The 19,516-nt window shown below is 38.6% G+C and overlaps 1 protein-coding gene across 6 annotated transcripts in view; it reads right to left on the bottom strand.

The window, feature by feature from the left end:
- Positions 1 to 19,516, bottom strand: part of arhgef10 (Rho guanine nucleotide exchange factor (GEF) 10) — a 140,332-nt gene that overhangs the window by 70,453 nt on the left and 50,363 nt on the right. For all 6 annotated transcript variants that reach the window (XM_061895459.1, XM_061895464.1, XM_061895461.1 and 3 more), the window contains 9 exons: positions 18,192 to 18,304; positions 18,041 to 18,118; positions 17,786 to 17,965; positions 17,092 to 17,208; positions 16,854 to 16,946; positions 16,287 to 16,457; positions 13,116 to 13,261; positions 10,399 to 10,583; positions 1,280 to 1,395 (listed from right to left, as the gene is read on the bottom strand). In XM_061895459.1, the coding sequence (XP_061751443.1) occupies positions 1,280 to 1,395; positions 10,399 to 10,583; positions 13,116 to 13,261; positions 16,287 to 16,457; positions 16,854 to 16,946; positions 17,092 to 17,208; positions 17,786 to 17,965; positions 18,041 to 18,118; positions 18,192 to 18,304 (1,199 nt within the window). The remainder of the gene's footprint in view (positions 1 to 1,279; positions 1,396 to 10,398; positions 10,584 to 13,115; positions 13,262 to 16,286; positions 16,458 to 16,853; positions 16,947 to 17,091; positions 17,209 to 17,785; positions 17,966 to 18,040; positions 18,119 to 18,191; positions 18,305 to 19,516) is intronic.

Raw genomic sequence — 19,516 nt, 5'->3', positions numbered from 1 at the left:
GAATCCAAACACTTGTTGGAGTGAACCTCGGATCTACTGTCAATCATGATCACATGGTTTCCTTGCTACTGTTAAGTGTTCAATGACAGAGAATGTGGTAAAAAAAAGTTTTAAATTTAAAAAAGTACAAAAATAATACAGACCATTTGGTGTCCATTACATAAAGAACTATAAAAGCACTTGCAGAGCGCAGACCTCTGCCAGGCCTCTAGTCCTGTAAAAAATCCTGGATCCTAATGGCAATCCCCAATCAGCCCCAGAATCTAACCAATTGTCCCTTATTCCATTTCCGACATTTCCTGCAAGTCTCATCAAAATATTCCCTTAACTTTTTGAGCTATGTTGCTAACTGACAGACGGACAACCTTTGTGAATTCATAAACTCATGTTGGAGGTAATTAACTGCCATGTCCATACGTGTTTGTTGTCTTCATCTGTCAGCTCCAAACAGACTGCGAGAGGGTTCACTATTTGCATTTGTCTCAGCAGCTGTGCACGTTTGTTCTATAGCGGACTGAAATAAACGGAGTGAACCCACTTATCAGTTTTTACTGTTTGACTGTGGGCGAGAGAAGGGAGCCGCCAGCAGATACAAAAAGAAAAGTTCAGCCTTGCAAAGTAAACATAATTTAACATAGTATAAATCATCCGAATCACCCCCAAAATGTAATCTCTTGTTCCTTACTGCATTTTTGATATTTACTGAGCGTTTAATCAAAATTCACGCTCAATTTTTCGAGTTATGTTGATAACTATCAAACAAAAAAACCTGCAGGCAAATATATGGCGGAGGTTTCAATACTTAAAGCATTGGAGTAAAATTTTTTCATGACACCGACTTCTCAAACTCTCAATGCATAGGAGATTTTGCTTAACTTTTGAATGTCTATATTTAGAATCCGTCCCATTTAGAAAATGAAGTTCAATGTCAAGGGAGCAGTTTGCCTTTTTATTGGCTCTTTCAATCAGCCAGTCCCATTTAGCGTACATATCTGGGACACGTGTTTCTCTGGGAGCTTCTCTGTGACCCTACTTCTGACCAACCAATAGAGCACAAAAACAAAGTTATTGTGCTGGTCTCCATCTCAACGACCAGATTATTTTGTTAAGGTGTCATGTGACACTGACAATATCAGAGAAAAACATGCAAATTTCCTTGCATAAACACACAACACATCATTTATGGTGGTCTACTGGTTAAGTTGTACCACCTCAATTAAAGGCTTTGTTGTGTGAAATTATTAGCAATATTCACAAAAGATTTCAGAGGCATAGTTACCTGATAGTTTCCTTTGAGGCTGCTGATCATTCCAGAGATCTGGTTGACGAGGCTAAGGTCATGGATTAGGTTCTGTAGATCTTGGTACAGCTGACCTGGGCCCATGTAGAGTTTGTCTATACGCAGAAACACAGATGCTGGTTTAACAGCAAATAAAGCGGTCAGGTAAAAAAAAAGTTCATTCCCTGGACAACAGTAGCAGCGTGAGTCCGGTGAGTCTCAAGAAGATCAATAAAAGGCAAAAAGTCAGGTTCTCACAGAGAAACAAGGCCAGATAAATAGACAAATACTTTGTTACAGTAGATGTTTAAATTTTTGCACTTATTGTAAGACGTCAAAGCCATCAAAGTTTATGTGCTGGAAGGCAAGATCTTACTGTGGTGTTTTGTGTCAACAGAAAACATTGCAACGCACCAAACCAAATGAGCAATGTTGAACAGACCAGAACAAAAGACTTATTCAGATAAGAGTAAAAACAGAACACAAAATGAGGACAACTGCCAACTGACATGTTATTTGAGGGATTCATATACTCATATTGGAAAGATATTCCTTCTCCTGCTCATAATCATGGGCGTTTGCAATGACCTTTATGTAGTTATTTTTAACATATGAGTGAATGGCTGCAGTTCTTGCACAAATGCACACTTGGAACATTATATAACAAGATATAAGAAGAGATTGTACTGATTTGCATAAATATGACACAAGTGTCATTATTCTCGAAGTGTAGTTTGTCAATTTAAAAGACACTTTACGGACATGAATAATAAGACAAGAAAACCATGGTCAAAAGGATACATTATGTGCCTCTGCAAACATGTTTGCATTCAACAGCTTTGTACAAAAGGAGCTTTACATGATTTTTCATGGCTCATCTGACCAAACAAATGAACACAAGAGGTTGAATTAGGGTCAGGAATTCAAACAGAAAAGCAGAATAAATTTTCCATAAATGATATCTGGCATGTCACGTAAGGAGCATGTTCTATAATGGTCCGTTTGTATTCGGTGGCGGCAGGTGGCTGTTTCTTCCTTTTTGTTTGTACTTTCCACTGTTGCTTACTAAAGGCACATGTTATGGGGGTTTGTTTTGTAAATATGGACGCAACTCAATTTTTGGACCGGCCAATTAGTCAATTAAAATTCAGTTGCATATTAATTCAATGTTTCCCATACCTAAATGTATTTGTTGCAGCCCACCACAAATAACTTTGAAACGCCACAATTAAATTTAGCACTATCTCTTCGCCCTTGCTAATATCCATCCATCAATTTCCTACCGCTTATTCCCTTTTTGGGGTCGCGGGGGGTGCGGAAGGCGGCGTACACCCTGGACAAGTCGCCACCTCATCGCAGTTAATAAAACACATTGTAATGGGATTGCCTCTGAATGTAACTTGTCATTACAACTCTGTGCAGTAGGTTGTTATCTGTATTGTAACTCTTTTTTTAACACAATTCCTACGCACCTGGTGAAATAAAGGCCCTATTCTCCCAACACTTTTCCAGTCGTTGTATGTGTATTCCCACCCACCCCCCATAAAAGTAGACACAAGCATGCGAGTTATGAATAAACACAGGCTTATGTGAGTCATTTAACTAAGGAGGCAGACTTTGCAATGGCTTTCTGCAAAAATTATGGAACATGGGAGTTTTCTTAAAACGTGTCAATGTCATTGAAACCGGTGAAGAAAATAACACTTTCAATTTGAAAAGGCTGTATACATCCAGGCACTGCTTGTTGTCAAGATAACTTAGCGTGTGTATGCATGCTACAATAGACTCATTTTCCTGGCTTAATATGAATAGTAACCTTTAAATGAAACTTTATTTCACTTGTTATATTTTGTAGCCAAATGATGTTATGTTTCATGTTAAGAGTTCTACAAGTATTAAGTACAACTGTCTGTGAAGGTGTGACCATGTGCCAGGAGGGCTTGAACCGCTGTGCGTGTGTGTGTGTGTGTGTGTGTGTGCGTGTGTGTGTGTGTGTGTGTGTATGTGTGTGTGTGTGTGTGTGGTGTGTGTGTGTGTGTGTGAAACTGGTGACAGTATGATATTAACGGTCCAAAAAAATCAATCAAATCAAGTAATTAAAATTGATCAACTTTTTTCTGTTATTGCTTGCTACATTCTTGCTGATCTTTGTGTTCAATTAAGTAATTGCCAATGATCCCCCCTTTGTCCTTTTTATAGCGTCTGACAGGCGCAACAGTATATCTGTATTTTCTATCAAATAGTCGTATGGTTCAATGATGGCCTCACAGTCCAGACAAAAACGCAGGTATTGAATGTCCATTAGGCCCAGTATGTCCAAATGCGGCTGTTTTTTCTTTTATCCTCATCTCAATGGATGTTTCGAGGTGTCTCCAATTGAAGCAATCAGAATAGATTTGATAGATTTATTTTCTCCTTTTTCTTTTTATTAAAGAAGCGACAAATCTTGCAACTTTTTCTAATACTATTATTATATCACATTATCATATGTAATTGGGGATTTTTCGAGACGCTGGCATGAAAACATACATCACTTTTCTCAACAATAAGGGCGTGATCCTGTTTGTGACATGAAATAAACAAAAAAAAGAAGAAACTAAAGTTTATATTTCTAAACATATCCATTTAGATTTTTGTGTTTTTTTCCTCATTGTATGCCTTCCCTAAGTTGTTTCTTTTTCTTACAATCACAGGCACATGCGTCATGGCCAATTTTGCAAATTAAATGACTACATCATCTACAGTAGCTGATGCCCGGGTACTCCGGCTTCCTCCCACCTCCAAAGACATGCACCTGGGGATAGGTTAATTGGCAACACTAAATTGGCCCTAGTGTGTGAATGTGAGTGTGAATGTTGTCTTGTCTATCTGTGTTGGCTCTGTGATGAGGTGGTGACTTGTCAAAGCAGAAGGCTAATCCCCACAGAACACCACTTCCCTCCATCCTGAAGACGGATTTAAATGGAAAATGCGAGACTACTGGTCTGGGTAAGGAGTCAGTTAAATTAGAACAAGTTTTTTCTGCTTTGAGTGTTTCAGAGTTGGACATGTGTTCTACCGAGGTGGCTAACTATGATACATGCAGTTTATCAAAGCAACAAACAAACACTCGGAAAATTCCCGTTACTGAGGTGGCTAACCATGATGCGTGCAGTTTATCAAAGCAACAAACAAACAATCGGAAAATTCCCGTTACTGAGGTGGCTAACCATGATGTGTGCAGTTGATCAAAGCAACAATCAAACAATCGGAAAATTCCTGTCGTATCAATTCCTAGATATGGTCGTAACTATACTAAATGCACTGGGCATAATAAACACAACATTATTAATATTGCTACTACGGATAATTTCATCCAAAATTCCCTAAAACAGCCCACTACCTATAATATAGTTTTTTTAAACCTATATTACTGTCTCCCAAAACGTTATTAGTTAATGATATTATCAGAGACAACATTCTTAACGTCATCGGTCTCAGCGAAACCTGGCTTAAACCAAACGACTTTTTTGCGCTAAATGAGGCATGTCCTCCTAACTTTACACATGCGCATATTGCCCGTCCGCTTAAAAGGGGTGGGGGGGTCGCACTAATATACAACGAAAACTTTAACCTTAGTCCTAATATAAATAATAAATATAAATCTTTTGAGGTGCTTACTATGAGGTCTGTCACACCGCTGCCTCTACACCTGGCGGTTATCTACCGCCCCCCAGGGCCCTATTCGGACTTTATCAATGAATTTTCAGAGTTCGTTGCTGATCTAGTGACACACGCCGATAATATAATCATAATGGGGGACTTTAATATCCATATGAATACCCCATCGGACCCACCGTGCGTAGCGCTCCAGACTATAATTGATAGCTGTGGTCTCACACAAATAATAAATGAACCCACGCATCGCAACGGTAATACGATAGACCTAGTGCTTGTCAGGGGGATCACCGTTTCCAACGTTACGATACTCCCGTATACTAAAGTATTGTCCGATCATTACCTTATAAAATTCGAGGTTCAGACGCATGTTCGTCAAACTAATAATAATAATAACTGCTATAGCAGCCGCAACATTAATACGGCCACAACGACAACTCTTGCTGACCTACTGCCCTCGGTAATGGCACCGTTCCCAAAATATGTGGGCTCTATTGATAACCTCACTAACAACTTTAACAACGCCCTGCGCGAAACCATTGATAACATAGCACCGCTAAAGTTAAAAAAGGCTCCAAAAAAGCGCACCCCGTGGTTTACAGAAGAAACTAGAGCTCAGAAATTATTATGTAGAAAGCTGGAACGCAAATGGCGCACGACTAAACTTGAGGTGCACCATCAAGCATGGAGTGATGGTTTAATAACTTATAAACGCATGCTTACCTTAGCTAAAGCTAAATATTACTCAAATCTCATCCACCGTAATAAAAACGATCCTAAATTTTTGTTCAGTACGGTAGCATCGCTAACCCAACAACGGACCCCTTCCAGTAGCTCCACCCACTCAGCTGATGACTTCATGCAATTCTTTAGTAAGAAAATTGAAGTCATTAGAAAGGAGATTAAAGACAATGCGTCCCAGCTACAACGGGGTTCTATTAACACTGATACGATGGTATATACGGCGGATACTGCCCTCCAAAATAGTTTCTCTCGTTTTGAGGAAACAACATTAGAGGAATTGTTACAACGTGTAAATGGAATAAAACAGACAACATGTTTACTTGAGCCTCTTCCTGGGAAACTGATCAAGGAGCTCTTTGTATTATTAGGTCCATCAGTGCTAAATATTATAAACTTATCACTCTCCTCGGGCACTGTTCCCCTAGCATTCAAAAAAGCGGTTATTCATCCTCTTCTTAAAATACCTAACCTCGATCCTGACCTCATGGTAAACTACCGACCGGTGTCTCACCTTCTCTTTATTTAAAAAATCCTCGAAAAAATTGTTGCGGGGCAGTTAAATGAACACTTAGCGTCTAACAATCTATGTGAAACCTTTCAATCCGGTTTCAGGGCAAATCACTCCACGGAGACAGCCCTCGCAAAAATGACTAATGATCTATTGCTAACGATGGATTCTGATGCGTCATCTATGTTGCTGCTCCTCGATCTTAGCGCTGCTTTCGATACCGTCAATCATAATATTTTATTAGAACGTATCAAAACACGAATTGGTATGTCGGACTTAGCCCTGTCTTGGTTTAACTCTTATCTTACTGATAGGATGCAGTGTGTCTCCCATAACAATGTGACCTCGGACTACGTTAAGGTAACGTGTGGAGTTCCCCAGGGTTCGGTCCTTGGCCCTGCACTCTTCAGCATCTACATGCTGCCGCTAGGTGACATCATACGCAAATACGGTATTAGCTTTCACTGTTATGCTGATGACACCCAACTCTACATGCTGATGACACCCAACTCTACATGCTGACCAACACGCCGGATTGTAGTCAGCTGGAGGCGTGTCTTAATGAAATTAAACAATGGATGTCCGCTAACTTTTTGCAACTCAACGCCAAAAAAACGGAAATGCTGATTATCGCTCCTGCTAGACACCGAACTCTATTTAATAATACAACTCTAACATTTGACAACCAAACAATTAAACAAGGCGACACGGTAAAGAATCTGGGTATTATCTTCGACCCAACTCTCTCCTTTGAGGCACACATTAAAAGCGTTACTAAAACGGCCTTCTTTCATCTCCGTAATATCGCTAAAATTCGCTCCATTCTGTCCACTAAAGACGCTGAGATCATTATCCATGCGTTTGTTACGTCTCGCCTCGACTACTGTAACGTATTATTTTCGGGTCTCCCCATGTCTAGCATTAAAAGATTACAGTTGGTACAAAATGCGGCTGCCAGACTTTTGACAAGAACAAGAAAGTTTGATCACATTACGCCTGTACTGGCTCACCTGCACTGGCTTCCTGTGCACTTAAGATGTGACTTTAAGGTTTTACTACTTACGTATAAAATACTACACGGTCTAGCTCCATCCTATCTTGCAGATTGTATTGTACCATATGTCCCGGCAAGAAATCTGCGTTCAAAGGACTCCGGCTTATTAGTGATTCCCAAAGCCCCAAAAAAGTCTGCGGGCTATAGAGCGTTTTCCGTTCGGGCTCCAGTACTCTGGAATGCCCTCCCGGTAACAGTTCGAGATGCCACCTCAGTAGAAGCATTTAAGTCTCACCTTAAAACTCATTTGTATACTCTAGCCTTTAAATAGACTCCCTTTTTAGACCAGTTGATCTGCCGTTTCTTTTCTTTTTCTTCTATGTCCCACTCTCCCTTGTGGAGGGGGTCCGGTCCGATCCGGTGGCCATGTACTGCTTGCCTGTGTATCGGCTGGGGACATCTCTGCGCTGCTGATCCGCCTCCGCTTGGGATGGTTTCCTGCTGGCTCCGCTGTGAACGGGACTCTCGTGCTGTGTTGGATCCGCTTTGGACTGGACTCTCGCGACTGTGTTGGATCCATTATGGATTGAACTTTCACAGTATCATGTTAGACCCGCTCGACATCCATTGCTTTCCTCCTCTCCAAGGTTCTCATAGTCATCATTGTCACCGACGTCCCACTGGGTCATTATTGTCACCGATGTCCCACTGGGTGTGAGTTTTCCTTGCCCTTATGTGGGCCTACCGAGGATGTCGTGGTGGTTTGTGCAGCCCTTTGAGACACTAGTGATTTAGGGCTATATAAGTAAACATTGATTGATAAACATTGATTGATTGTCCAGGGTGTACGCACCTTCCCTGCCCGATTGTAACTGAGATAGGCACCAGCGCCCCCCGCTACCCCAAAGGGAATAGGCGGTAGAAAATGGATGGATGGATGGATATACTAACTACATTAAAGATAAAATATCAACACAGAAATAAATAAATATAAAACATGATGTAAAAGCATTTCAAATATTAAAACTCACACTGAACTGACCCTTCCCATTACCTAAACTGGTTCTGCATAATCAATGCCCATCTCATGATTGACACTTTGTGAGAGAGGCAGCGTTTTAAAACAAACAAACATAATAATTAAAACAAAAACTAAGCCTACTCCAACCATAATCAGAATCACAATTCTTTTCAGCAATTAGAGAACTGTAAAAAGCAGTAATGTTTCAAGAAATTACATAAAGAGCATTGAAAAAGCAGATATGTGTGGACTAAAAGCTGTGAGACATAACAAAGATGTGACTTTTATTACACGTTGCTTTCAAACAAAAGCTGGTCCCTGAAAAAAACTATGCATGCACTTTTTTCACACAATTTCACACATACATTTACAATGTTTGTTAAAGAATGACTGAATATGACTATAATAATTAGTTTATCATACCATCCATTACATACTTGTGATCAAATAAGTTTTCTGCAGGCTTAAAACACACGCACACATATCCGGAGGATGCTGCCATTCTGACAGTTGCAGCACCACGAATGCTATTCAACCAGACCAGATGTTATTGAGGTCTGCCTCTACCATCTGTTACACAAAATCATCTCTTGGCTGGACAGTTGTTTAGGTCAGTGCAGTATCAGAAGCATAACACAAGATGTGTAAACTATCGAGCCGTGTTTCTTTAAAGTATAAACTATTGGGCCCTCGTTCCATAGCATGGGTGTCAAACTCTGGCCCGCGGGCCAAAATTGGTCCGCCGTGTAATTTCATTTGGCCCTTGAGGTAATATCAAATTAAGATTAGAGCTGGCCCACCAGTATTATACAGCGGCGATGCCTCTGTAACACTGCATTCACCGCTGATACTCATACTTGCCAACCCTCACGATTTTCCCGGGAGACTCCCAAAGTTCAGTGCCCCTCCCGAAAATCTCCCGTGGCAACCTTTCCTCCGAATTTCTCCCGATTTCCACCCGGACTACAATATTGGCGGCGTGCCTTGAAGGCACTGCCTTTAGCGTCCTCTACAACCTGTCGTCGCGTACGCTTTTCCGCCACACAAACAACGTGCCGGCCCAGTCACATAATATACATGTGGCTTTAACACACACAAGTGAATGCATTGCATACTTGATCAACAGCCATAAGGGTCACACTGAGGGTGCCCATATAAACAACTTTAACACTTTTACAAATATGCGCCACACTGTGAAGCCACACCAAACAAGAATGACAAACATATTTCGGGAGAACATCCGCACCGTTGCCCAACATAAACTCAACAGAAGAAATACCCAGAACCGCTTGCAGCACTAACTCTTCCGGGATGCTACAATATACACCACCGCTACCACCAAACCCCGCTCCCCCCCACAATTTTTATTTAAATTTTATTTGATATACCATTGATATTTTTTTATCATTATTACTATAATTTGAAACCCCAATTTTGCATGTGACTATAAAGTTATATAAGCCTTGCTTGTTTAATATTCAATGCAAAATTTATTTGGGTCCCAGTTAAAAGGTTAATTTGTTCAACTTCGGCCCGCGGCTTTGATCAGTTTTAAATTTTGGCCCACTCTGTATTTGAGTTTGACACCCCTGTTCTATAGTGAATAGAGTGATTTTGTGCAGTGGTTGAAGAAGACCTATGTATTATATAAAGGATATATTATAGACTAAAACTGCTGCTATAATTGACTGGAAAAGGTCAGTGACTGATGCTATGTGTATATACCCCACATCATATTTTCACCACAGCTATAGTCAAATGCCCACTAAATCCTTTTGAAGTTTAACGCTGCCTCTTGTTGGACCGATCTAGACCTAAAGTGGCTAAGCAGCCGTCTGTGACAGGAAAAAGAGAAGTGGAAATACTGAAATCAGTGGACTGGGCAGCTTACAGTCCAGAGGATTGAAGAGGGAAAATATGCGGGACCAAATCATGCGATTTAGGAAACTTCTGTAAATTCCTAGCAAATGACAACAGTTCATTGTAGGAGGTAACTAAAATTATGTTTGTCTAAAACTTGATATGCTCAATTATATGAAGCTGGAGGCAAAAAGGCCGTGGTAACTTTAGTAGGAGGCAATCTATCACAAGCAGTTGTTGGCTGTGGTCCCTCGGTGTGTCCAAATTTTCAGCGTACAAGCAGGTATCAACAGTCATAACCTGGGCATTTTATAAGTAAATCAGAAGACGCTTACTTGGCTTTGCATTGATGACCACTTTCTCCCCAGAATGAGGGGCATGGTAGCGGTTGTTGTCGGGCATGTCCTCACTGGATCCAAACTCAAGCACTTCAACAACGTTCAAAGGAACACTCCACTTTAGAAGGAACCGCTGGTCTAATGGGGCACCTCCTCCGCCACTCCCATTGCCATCCTGGCACCTGAGAGAAGAGAAATAAATGTCAAGCTTAGTAAATAGTCCATGTGACTCACGTTGTATTTGTACAAAGTAGGGCTGTGTAAGGATTTTTATAGTTGAATCTGATGTGTTAGATTTCGCCCAGCGTCGACGATCAGTTGAATGTATGTTTTTTTTTTTTAAGAAAAAAAAACAGATGTTTATACTATGTAGTAGTGTATACTGACTGGTCGCCAGGTGTCGGTAACATAATAAAGGTGAGCGCTAGCACTTACTGTACATACGTGAATATTTCCAAGTTAATTAATAGTACTAGAAGTCAAGTAAAGTATACAGTCTTCTATCAAAGACCTTTTTCCACTCCAAAAAAAGGTTACACCACTATTTGTGAGGTCTGCTCTGGCGCGAAATAGAGGAAGTAAAAGTTGAACCCAAGTTGCGCCAGCACCATGTTTAATTTCCGGCAAGTTTCACTGGGGCAGCTGGCAGGATTCAGCCAGTCAGAAGCTCATGATGGCACGGTGAGCTGAAACTAAGATTTATTTCATACTCTCTAAACACTGTTTGTCTGCACACCAGAATATTTTACTATTTAGAGAAGATATGATGATAAATGCAATCAAGTTATCCTCCCAACAAACCCGCTGTACTTGGGGTCCTCAGCAAGTATTAACTCGACTTCCTCTCACCATGGTCTGTGTCTAACTGCACAGCATCCCAATGAGCCTCAATCCCGTCCGTCACGTAAAAACATCCTCCCAAAACCATAACTAAAATATTATTGTTTGAGACAAATATATTTTTACAATAAGAGATGTGAGAGGCCAAGGTAAAGGTTGACAGTTAAATCAGACTAGAACAAATCAAATCGTCAATTCTCCAGCTATTTGAAGACAACCCTAGTAAAATCTAGCACATTTCTAGAGATGTAAAATTACATGCACCTGGGGATAGGTTGATTGGCAACACTAAAATTGGCCCTAGTGTGTGAATGTGAGTGCGAATGTTGTCTGTCTATCTGTGTTGGCCCTGCGATGAGGTGGCGACTTGTCCAGGGTGTACCCCGCCTTCCGCCCGATTGTAGCTGAGATAGGCGCCAGCGCCCCCCGCGACCCCATAAGGGAATAAGCGGTGGTAAATGGATGGATGGATATATATATATATATATATATATATATATATATATATATATATACATATATATATATATATATATATATATATACATATATATATATATATATATATGTATATATATAAATATACATATATATATATATATATATATATATATATACATATATATATATATATACATATATATATATATATATATACATATATATATATTTATATATATATATACATATATATATATATATATATACATATATATATATATATATATATACATATATATATATATATATATACATATATATATATATATATATATATATATATATATATATATATATATATAAGGGCTACGAATCTTTAGGTGTCCCACAATTCGATTCAATATCGATTCTGGGGGTCGCGATTCGATAATATATTGATTTTTTCGATTCAACGCGATTCTCGATTCAAAAACAATATTTTTCCGATTCAAAAGGATTCTGTATTCATTCAATACATAGGATTTCAGCAGGATCCACCCCATTCTGCTGACATGCTAACAGAGTAGTATATTTTTTTTAAAAAGCTTTTATAATTATAAAGGACACAGTTTTATCAACTGATTGCAATAATGTAAATTTGTTTTAACTATTAAACAAACCAATAACATGACTTATGTTATCTTTGTGAAAACATTGGACACAGTGTGTTGTCAAGCTTATGAGATGTGATGCAAGTGTAAGCCATTGTGACACTATTGTTCTTTTTTAAATTCTTTATAAATGTCTAATGACAATGTAAATGAGGGATTTTTAATCACTGCTATGCTGAAATTATAACTAATATTGATACTGTTGTTGATAATATTAATTTTTGTTTCACTACTTTTGGTTTGTTCTGTGTCGTGTTTGTGTCTCCTCTCAATTGCTCTGTTTATTGCAGTTCTGAGTCTTGCTGGGTCAGGTTTGGTTTTGGAATTGGATTGCATTGTTATGGTATTGCTGTGTAGTGGTTTGTTGGATTGCCAAAAAATAAAAAAATAAAATATATATTTAAAAAAAAAAATGAGAATCGATTCTGAATCGCACAACGTATTCGAATCGATTTTTCCCCACACCCCTAATTATATATATATATATATATATATATATATATATATATATATATATAAAACGTTTAGAAAAGCAGCTTGCCATCACTCATTATCCACAGTGAGAGGACATCACCAACACACAGTGGAAAGCATCTCTCTTTACCCTTTTACTACCATTTATTTTGAATTTTACCATTAGATTTGAAGTTAACAATACAACTCAAAATAAGCAGAAAAAAATTCATCTCTAAAACGATGTAGCAAATATATTATAGCCAAAAATGGAAGAACATTTTAATTTAAGGGTGAGAGTTAAAAAAGATCTTGTACGAGGTCACTGACCGAATGTTGGCTGTGGCACACATGAGAACATCGTTGAGGAGGAAAAGGCGGCGCTCCTTTGTTTTGATGACTTCACCACGCTCATTGTAGACGGTCTCCACCATGTCGTCTGAGCGAATCAGGTAACGGCTGCCATTACTCAGAAGCTGAAGGAAATTAAGTGAGTCAACTACGACGTGAGAATAGCAACACATTATTTGTTTTTTAATCATTTTTTGGTCTAACACAGGGGTGTCCAAATTTTGAGGGCGGCACAGTGAAAAAAATCAAAGGATGCAGGTGCACGCCATTTTGATATTTTTCATTTTCAAAACCAATACGATACTACAGCAGTGGTTCTCAAATGGGGGTACGTGTACCCCTGGGGGTACTTGAAGGTATGCCAAGGGGTACGTGAGATTTTTTTTTTATATTCTAAAAATAGCAACAATTCAAAATATTTTATAAATATATTTATTGGATAACACTTCAACAAAATATGAATGTATGTTCATAAACAGTAAAAAGAAATGCAACAATATTCAGTGTTGACAGCTAGATTGTTTGTGGACATGTTCCATAATTATTGATGTTAAAGATTTCTTTTTTGTGAAGAAATATTTAAAATTAAGTTCATGAATCTAGACGAATCTCTATTACAAACCCCAAAGAGGGAACTTTAAGTTGATGATTACTTCAATGTGTAGAAATCTTTATTTATAAATAAATCCCTTGTTTATTTTTTTGTTATTTTTATATGTTTTTTTCCAAATAGTTCCAGAAAGACCACGACAATGAGCAGTATTTTGCACTGTTATACAATTTAAGAAAATCAGAAACTGATGACATCGTGCTGTATTTTACTTCATCTTTTTTTTCATCCAAAAATGCTTTGCTTTGATTAGGGGATACTTTAATTAAAAAAAAAATGCTCTCAGGGGGTATATCACTGAAATAAGTTTGAGAACCACTGGATTAGAGTATAGATTTTTTTTTATGAGAAAAAAACCCTGAATGCTAGCTTTGTGGCATTAGCGTCAACATTTCAACTTTTTCTCGTTTCATTACACCCGTTATTATACTATTATTGCTGTCAAATTATAATTAAAAAAAAAATCTGAACAATTACACTTTTGAATTTGGACTAATCATGCATAATCACAGGCCACAACTTGCTGCATCATTTAAATTAACTTAAAAAAGACCCCAATATTTGGACACAAATGCAATTTTACAGTCAAATTGTCATTAAGGAACATAGTTTTAAATGTTGTACTTGAATGCCTGCCATTTATTTACTCAAAATTTTGTAACACTTTATCTAAAGTGCCATACTGACCATACAGCAACCCTTTCCACCTTTCAGGTAACCATCCGTGGTTAATTAAAGTAAAGGAGCATGTACAGTGAAAATAAATGACGTGATAAATCTGCTTATATACATAATTCATGCAATATTTGTGATTATTTACATGAGTTGACTTGTTATTGTTGACAACCCTAATTGCTATATTATATATTATTGAAGACTTTTGGACATTACTTTTCTGACAACCTCCAAGCGCTCAGAGGAGCTGTTTCGTTTGTCACATTTAAAAAACAAAAACAAAAAAAGGAACCAAAGAAAGTTGATTTGTATTGCTTAAAATAATTGTTTTGCTTTTTCTATCTTTTACTCACTTTATGTCTTTCCTAAGTTATTTCTCTCTCCTACTGCACCCCTTAAGTTTACATGCACATAAAAGGCTCCCGGGCCGCAGTTTGGACACGCTTGGTCGAATGAAACATTTTCCACTATCTTTATTAAAACGAGAAGCAAAATCCTTTAAGGTCATGAGAACAAGAAACAATAGTATAATGTGAAAGTTATATGGGAAAAATATGTTCCCAGACTAGCAGCACATTGCCACAGTGGTTAGCGCTTCTCACAGTGAGAAGGGCCTGGGTTTAATTCCTGGGCTCTGAGCCTTTCTTTGTGGAGTTTGCCTGTTCTCCCCATGACTATGTGGGTTCTCTCTGTTTACTTCAGCCTGTTATTGGCAACACTGCATTCGCCCTAGTGTGAGTGGGAATGTTGTCCGTTTGTCCGTGTTGGCCCTCCGATGAGGTGGTGCAGCTCGGCGGTGTCCGAAGTGCAGCTTGGGGGGCCATTCACAGCATATTTTTTAAGTGGCCCACCCCACATTTTAAAAATACTACATCATAAAATAAAAAAAGATACAAAGTGTAATAAAAAAAAAAATAGGGAGTAAAGGAACATGATAAAGTTCTAATGTTGATGCTCAAAACTAAGGAAGCACAATGTTTCAAGACAATACCAATACAGATGACTTCCTGCTTCCCAAGCATGATACAGATAACCGATTAACTTATTTCTAGGTATAATTTTTTTAAATGTAAATTTAAATGTAGTTTTTTGCCCACCATTTTTTGCAACTGGCTTTGGGGCAACTTATTTAGCACCAGGCTAAATAAGTAGGCTTTCAAAACATTGTTGTAGCAATACCGGCGTTTCAGGTGCCTGATAAGGCTTGATGTGTTGAAGCGCAATGTTTTCTACCGTCTTGCGGAATGTTTGTGGAACATTTTGGTGCAATTAGCACATAGGATAATTTCTTCTTCCAAAACATTAAAGTAGTCTCAAACGTGTTTGTTTACAATAGGCTCAGGAGACATTTACGACATGAAGAGGTGAAAAGGAGTGGTTGATTTGCTCACCCTGCCTAGAAAAGGTAATCTTGCCTAATCGGAACAAAATTGTTTTTCTATTATTTTTTATCATTATCTGTCCAATATTTATCATAATTATTTATAATAAAATAAACCCGACATGCAGAATTTTTTCTTAAAAAATATATATAGTATTGGCTTTGAAAATGAAAAAAAAATTAAAATGCCCCCCGCATTCTTTGATATTTTTTTTTAGTGTGCGACCCTTAATTGAAAATGTTTGGACACCTCTGCTGTAGATAGACACATACTAATACCTTTGAGGGAAGTTATTTTTTTGTACTAAGCCATATGCTAGAAATAGAAATAATTAGTAGTTCCCATTTGGAGATAATGAAATCAAACCCAATAAAATTAGCCAAAACACAAATCCTAAAATGCACTAAAGGGGTGGTAAAGCTAATATATAATATTTAATATATAATATATGCATCTAAAAAACAACAGCAGCATATAACAGACCTTGTTGAGGTAGCGCTCATTCATGGCTTTTGCAATGTGACGGATCTCACAGCACTGGTCAGCTTCTCGCTTCTTTTCATTGAGCTTCTCTGCCAGGGTCTCGAGTTCTGTTAAGGCCATTTGCAGGGGCAGACGGTCTGCATGTCCCACAGGTGTGTTTTTTAACATGTCCTGATGAAGAGCCACATAGACATTACACAATAATTGATATCAAACATGAATGTCTTTACTGGACATTGGTGACTTCATTGCAATTTTGCACCAACACCACATGTACTGTAAGGTACACAGTGCAGTTTGGGGATTTAATAGTGGGTAGTGGAATGTACAATAAAAGAGTGCAGTGTGTCTGCATTTTATGGAATGGTCACTAGAATATTCTTAAAATAATTTACATGTATAAATACTAACAGATAATGACCCCTTCCTGCACTTATTAATTGTACAAGTTAGTGGTTACAGAGTGCTTGTAGTTGTGAGTAAAACACGCCCTCTGTTGGCGGATGTTAATACAACACTTTAAATGGAAAACCGAACAGGAATGAAGTTGACACTTAAAGCAAGTACCTGGAGTAGAAGAATGAACTGTGGAAACCTCTGGATTGGTTTCATCATTAGACCATACAAAGTCATCCGGTCAGAGCTCGTCTCTTGCCGATGCTGGAGAAGGTCAAACATTGAAAAATTCATACTATCTATGCTAGCACAGTACACATGAATGAAATTATTGTGTTTTTTGCGAGGAAAAACTAGGTGTATCTAATGTTAAATTGAATGGTGATAGAATTGCAGAGTAATATCGAACCTTTAGGAATTCCAGGAAACCAGGTTTTGATGCACATGTCTTCCTGACCACTGACATTGCCGTGCTAAAGTTGTTCACATATTCACAATAGGCATCCAGCACCATTGACTTGGAGAACTGTTGACAAACACAAATGTTGAAAAAGGCATTAAAATAAATATTGATTAAAAAAAAATATATTTGAGGACACAAAACCCATATTAACTACTCACCTTTATTTACAAAAACACTTATACATAGTACTGTACAACATCACCTTCGTATTCCCCCCAGTAAGCCACTTATCAAAGCTCAACAGTGAAGATGTGGGACATCATTTGTTTCTTAAGAGAGTAAAGGGATACATAACTTGGGGACATAACTTGGCATAGCTGAAAGAAAAAGTTAAAGTACCAATGATTGTCACACACACACTAGGTGTGGTGAAATTATTCTATGCATTTCTCCAATGACCCTTGAGCTCCCCCTGGGAGGTGAGGGGAGCAGTGAATAATTTTGGTGATTTAACCCCCAAATCCAACCTGCTGACTGTCAAGCAGGGAGGTAATGGGTCCCATTTTTATAATCTTTGGTATGACTCGGCCGGGGTTTGAACCCACGACCTACCGATCTCAGGGCGGACACTCTAACCACAAGGCCACTGAGAAATACAGTATTTATAAAACAAAAAAAGAGTAAGACAATGCTGGCTTACCGAGGCTACAAAAACATCCCCAATCATCTCCAGGCTGTCCCACTCTGCCACTCGGCTCGCCAGAGCGATCTGGAACAGGAAGTGGCACTGCAGGATCTCTCGCACTCTGTAGAAAGTCATCTTGAGTTTCCTGTCACTCAGTAGCTTTGGCTCAATCTGGGACAGGGGCTTCTCGTATTGCTGATGAGGCAGACATCAAAATGTAGCAGCAAATTCTATAATCTAACTCCGATTGGGTAATCACAGCAGCTGTACCTCTAAAATCCTCTTCAGTGCATCCAGATAGTTCTTCTCACTGTCTAGTATAGATCCCAGTATACATCTTCTCACCAGCTACAAATGACAACTGTTGTTATCCATAATTACAAATGTCATTAAAACGGTAGCAAAGTGACATTTTGCTTACTTGTTGCTGTGAGAGGCTCTCTGGGGCTGGACCCAAAATTGGTTCAACATTGAAACAATCCACTTCAATGAAGAATTCAGACTCCTCTTCTTCAAAACAGTGGGACTTTTTCTCTAATACAGTATGGAAAGGACATGTTCAATGTTAAAAACTAAGAGCTAACAGTCAATCCAACAAAACCATAAGAAAATGGTACACTACTGATAACTCATAATCAGCTTTGAAAAGTTAATTAGGTCAAGTTGTTGAATTTTTAAAAAGCAAAGCTCTTGTATCCTCCATATTTACTAGACATGTATTTATTTATTTTGATAACAATACAGTCTCCCTGGGATTTCACTGGCTTTGTTTTGAGATTGTAGCATTTTAAAATGCTTGAGTTAGCGATCGCTTTTTCAGAAAGTTGCAGCAAATGGCTGCGATGAGGTGGCGACTTATCCAGGGTGTACCCCGCCTTCCGCCCGATTGTAGCTGAGATAGGCACCAGCGCCCCCGCAACCCCAAAGGGAATAAGCGGTAGAAAATGGATGGATGGATGGATGCAGCAAATGGTACAACATTTTGAGGCCTATTTTTCAATAACATTGAATCAACTTGTGATATCTTTAGATACTATTATTACAGTACTTGTGATATTTAAGTGGAACACTAGCAAAGAACAAATACAGAACCAACATTTCTACACCCAAGGCATTATTTGAAATAACCAATGCAATAGATGGTAAACATTTTGCAGCTGCAGTGTTTATGGATGTAACAAAAGCATTTGACAGAATTAATCATAGTATTAAGCTTGGCACACCTATATTTGGGCAGTTTCACCCAATCCTCTTTGCAGCACCCCTTAGGCACCATCAGGTTGGGTGAGTAGCGTTAGTTTTTATCCAGAATGTCTTTGTACATTCAGTCATCTTAATCTAGTCAGGGAGGTCAAGAACGAGATGGTTACTCTGTCAGAGCTACAGAAGTTTTCAGAAGGACAACCATCGATCTCTGCAGCAATACACCAATCAGGCCTGCATGGTATAGTGGCCAGACAGAAATCATTCTTTTGTAAAAGTTTGCCAAAATTCACCTGAAAGACTATTAGACTTCTCTGGTGTGATGGGAGAAAGATTCTCTGGTCTGATGGGAGAAAGATTGAACTCTTTGGCGTGAATGCCAAAGTGGAAACCAAACAGTTCTCATCACTAGGCCAACACCATCCCTACAGTGAAGCATGGTGGTAGCAGCATCATGCTGTGGGGATAGATTTCAGTGGTAGTAGTAAGAGTCAGGATAGAGGAAAAGATGAATGCAGCAATGTACAGAGACATCCTGGATGA

The sequence above is a fragment of the Nerophis ophidion genome, linkage group LG03 (assembly GCF_033978795.1).
Source record: "Nerophis ophidion isolate RoL-2023_Sa linkage group LG03, RoL_Noph_v1.0, whole genome shotgun sequence".
NCBI lineage: Eukaryota > Metazoa > Chordata > Actinopteri > Syngnathiformes > Syngnathidae > Nerophis > Nerophis ophidion.
Note: the sequence above shows the minus strand (reverse complement) of the source record. Positions and strands in the feature narration are given on the sequence as shown.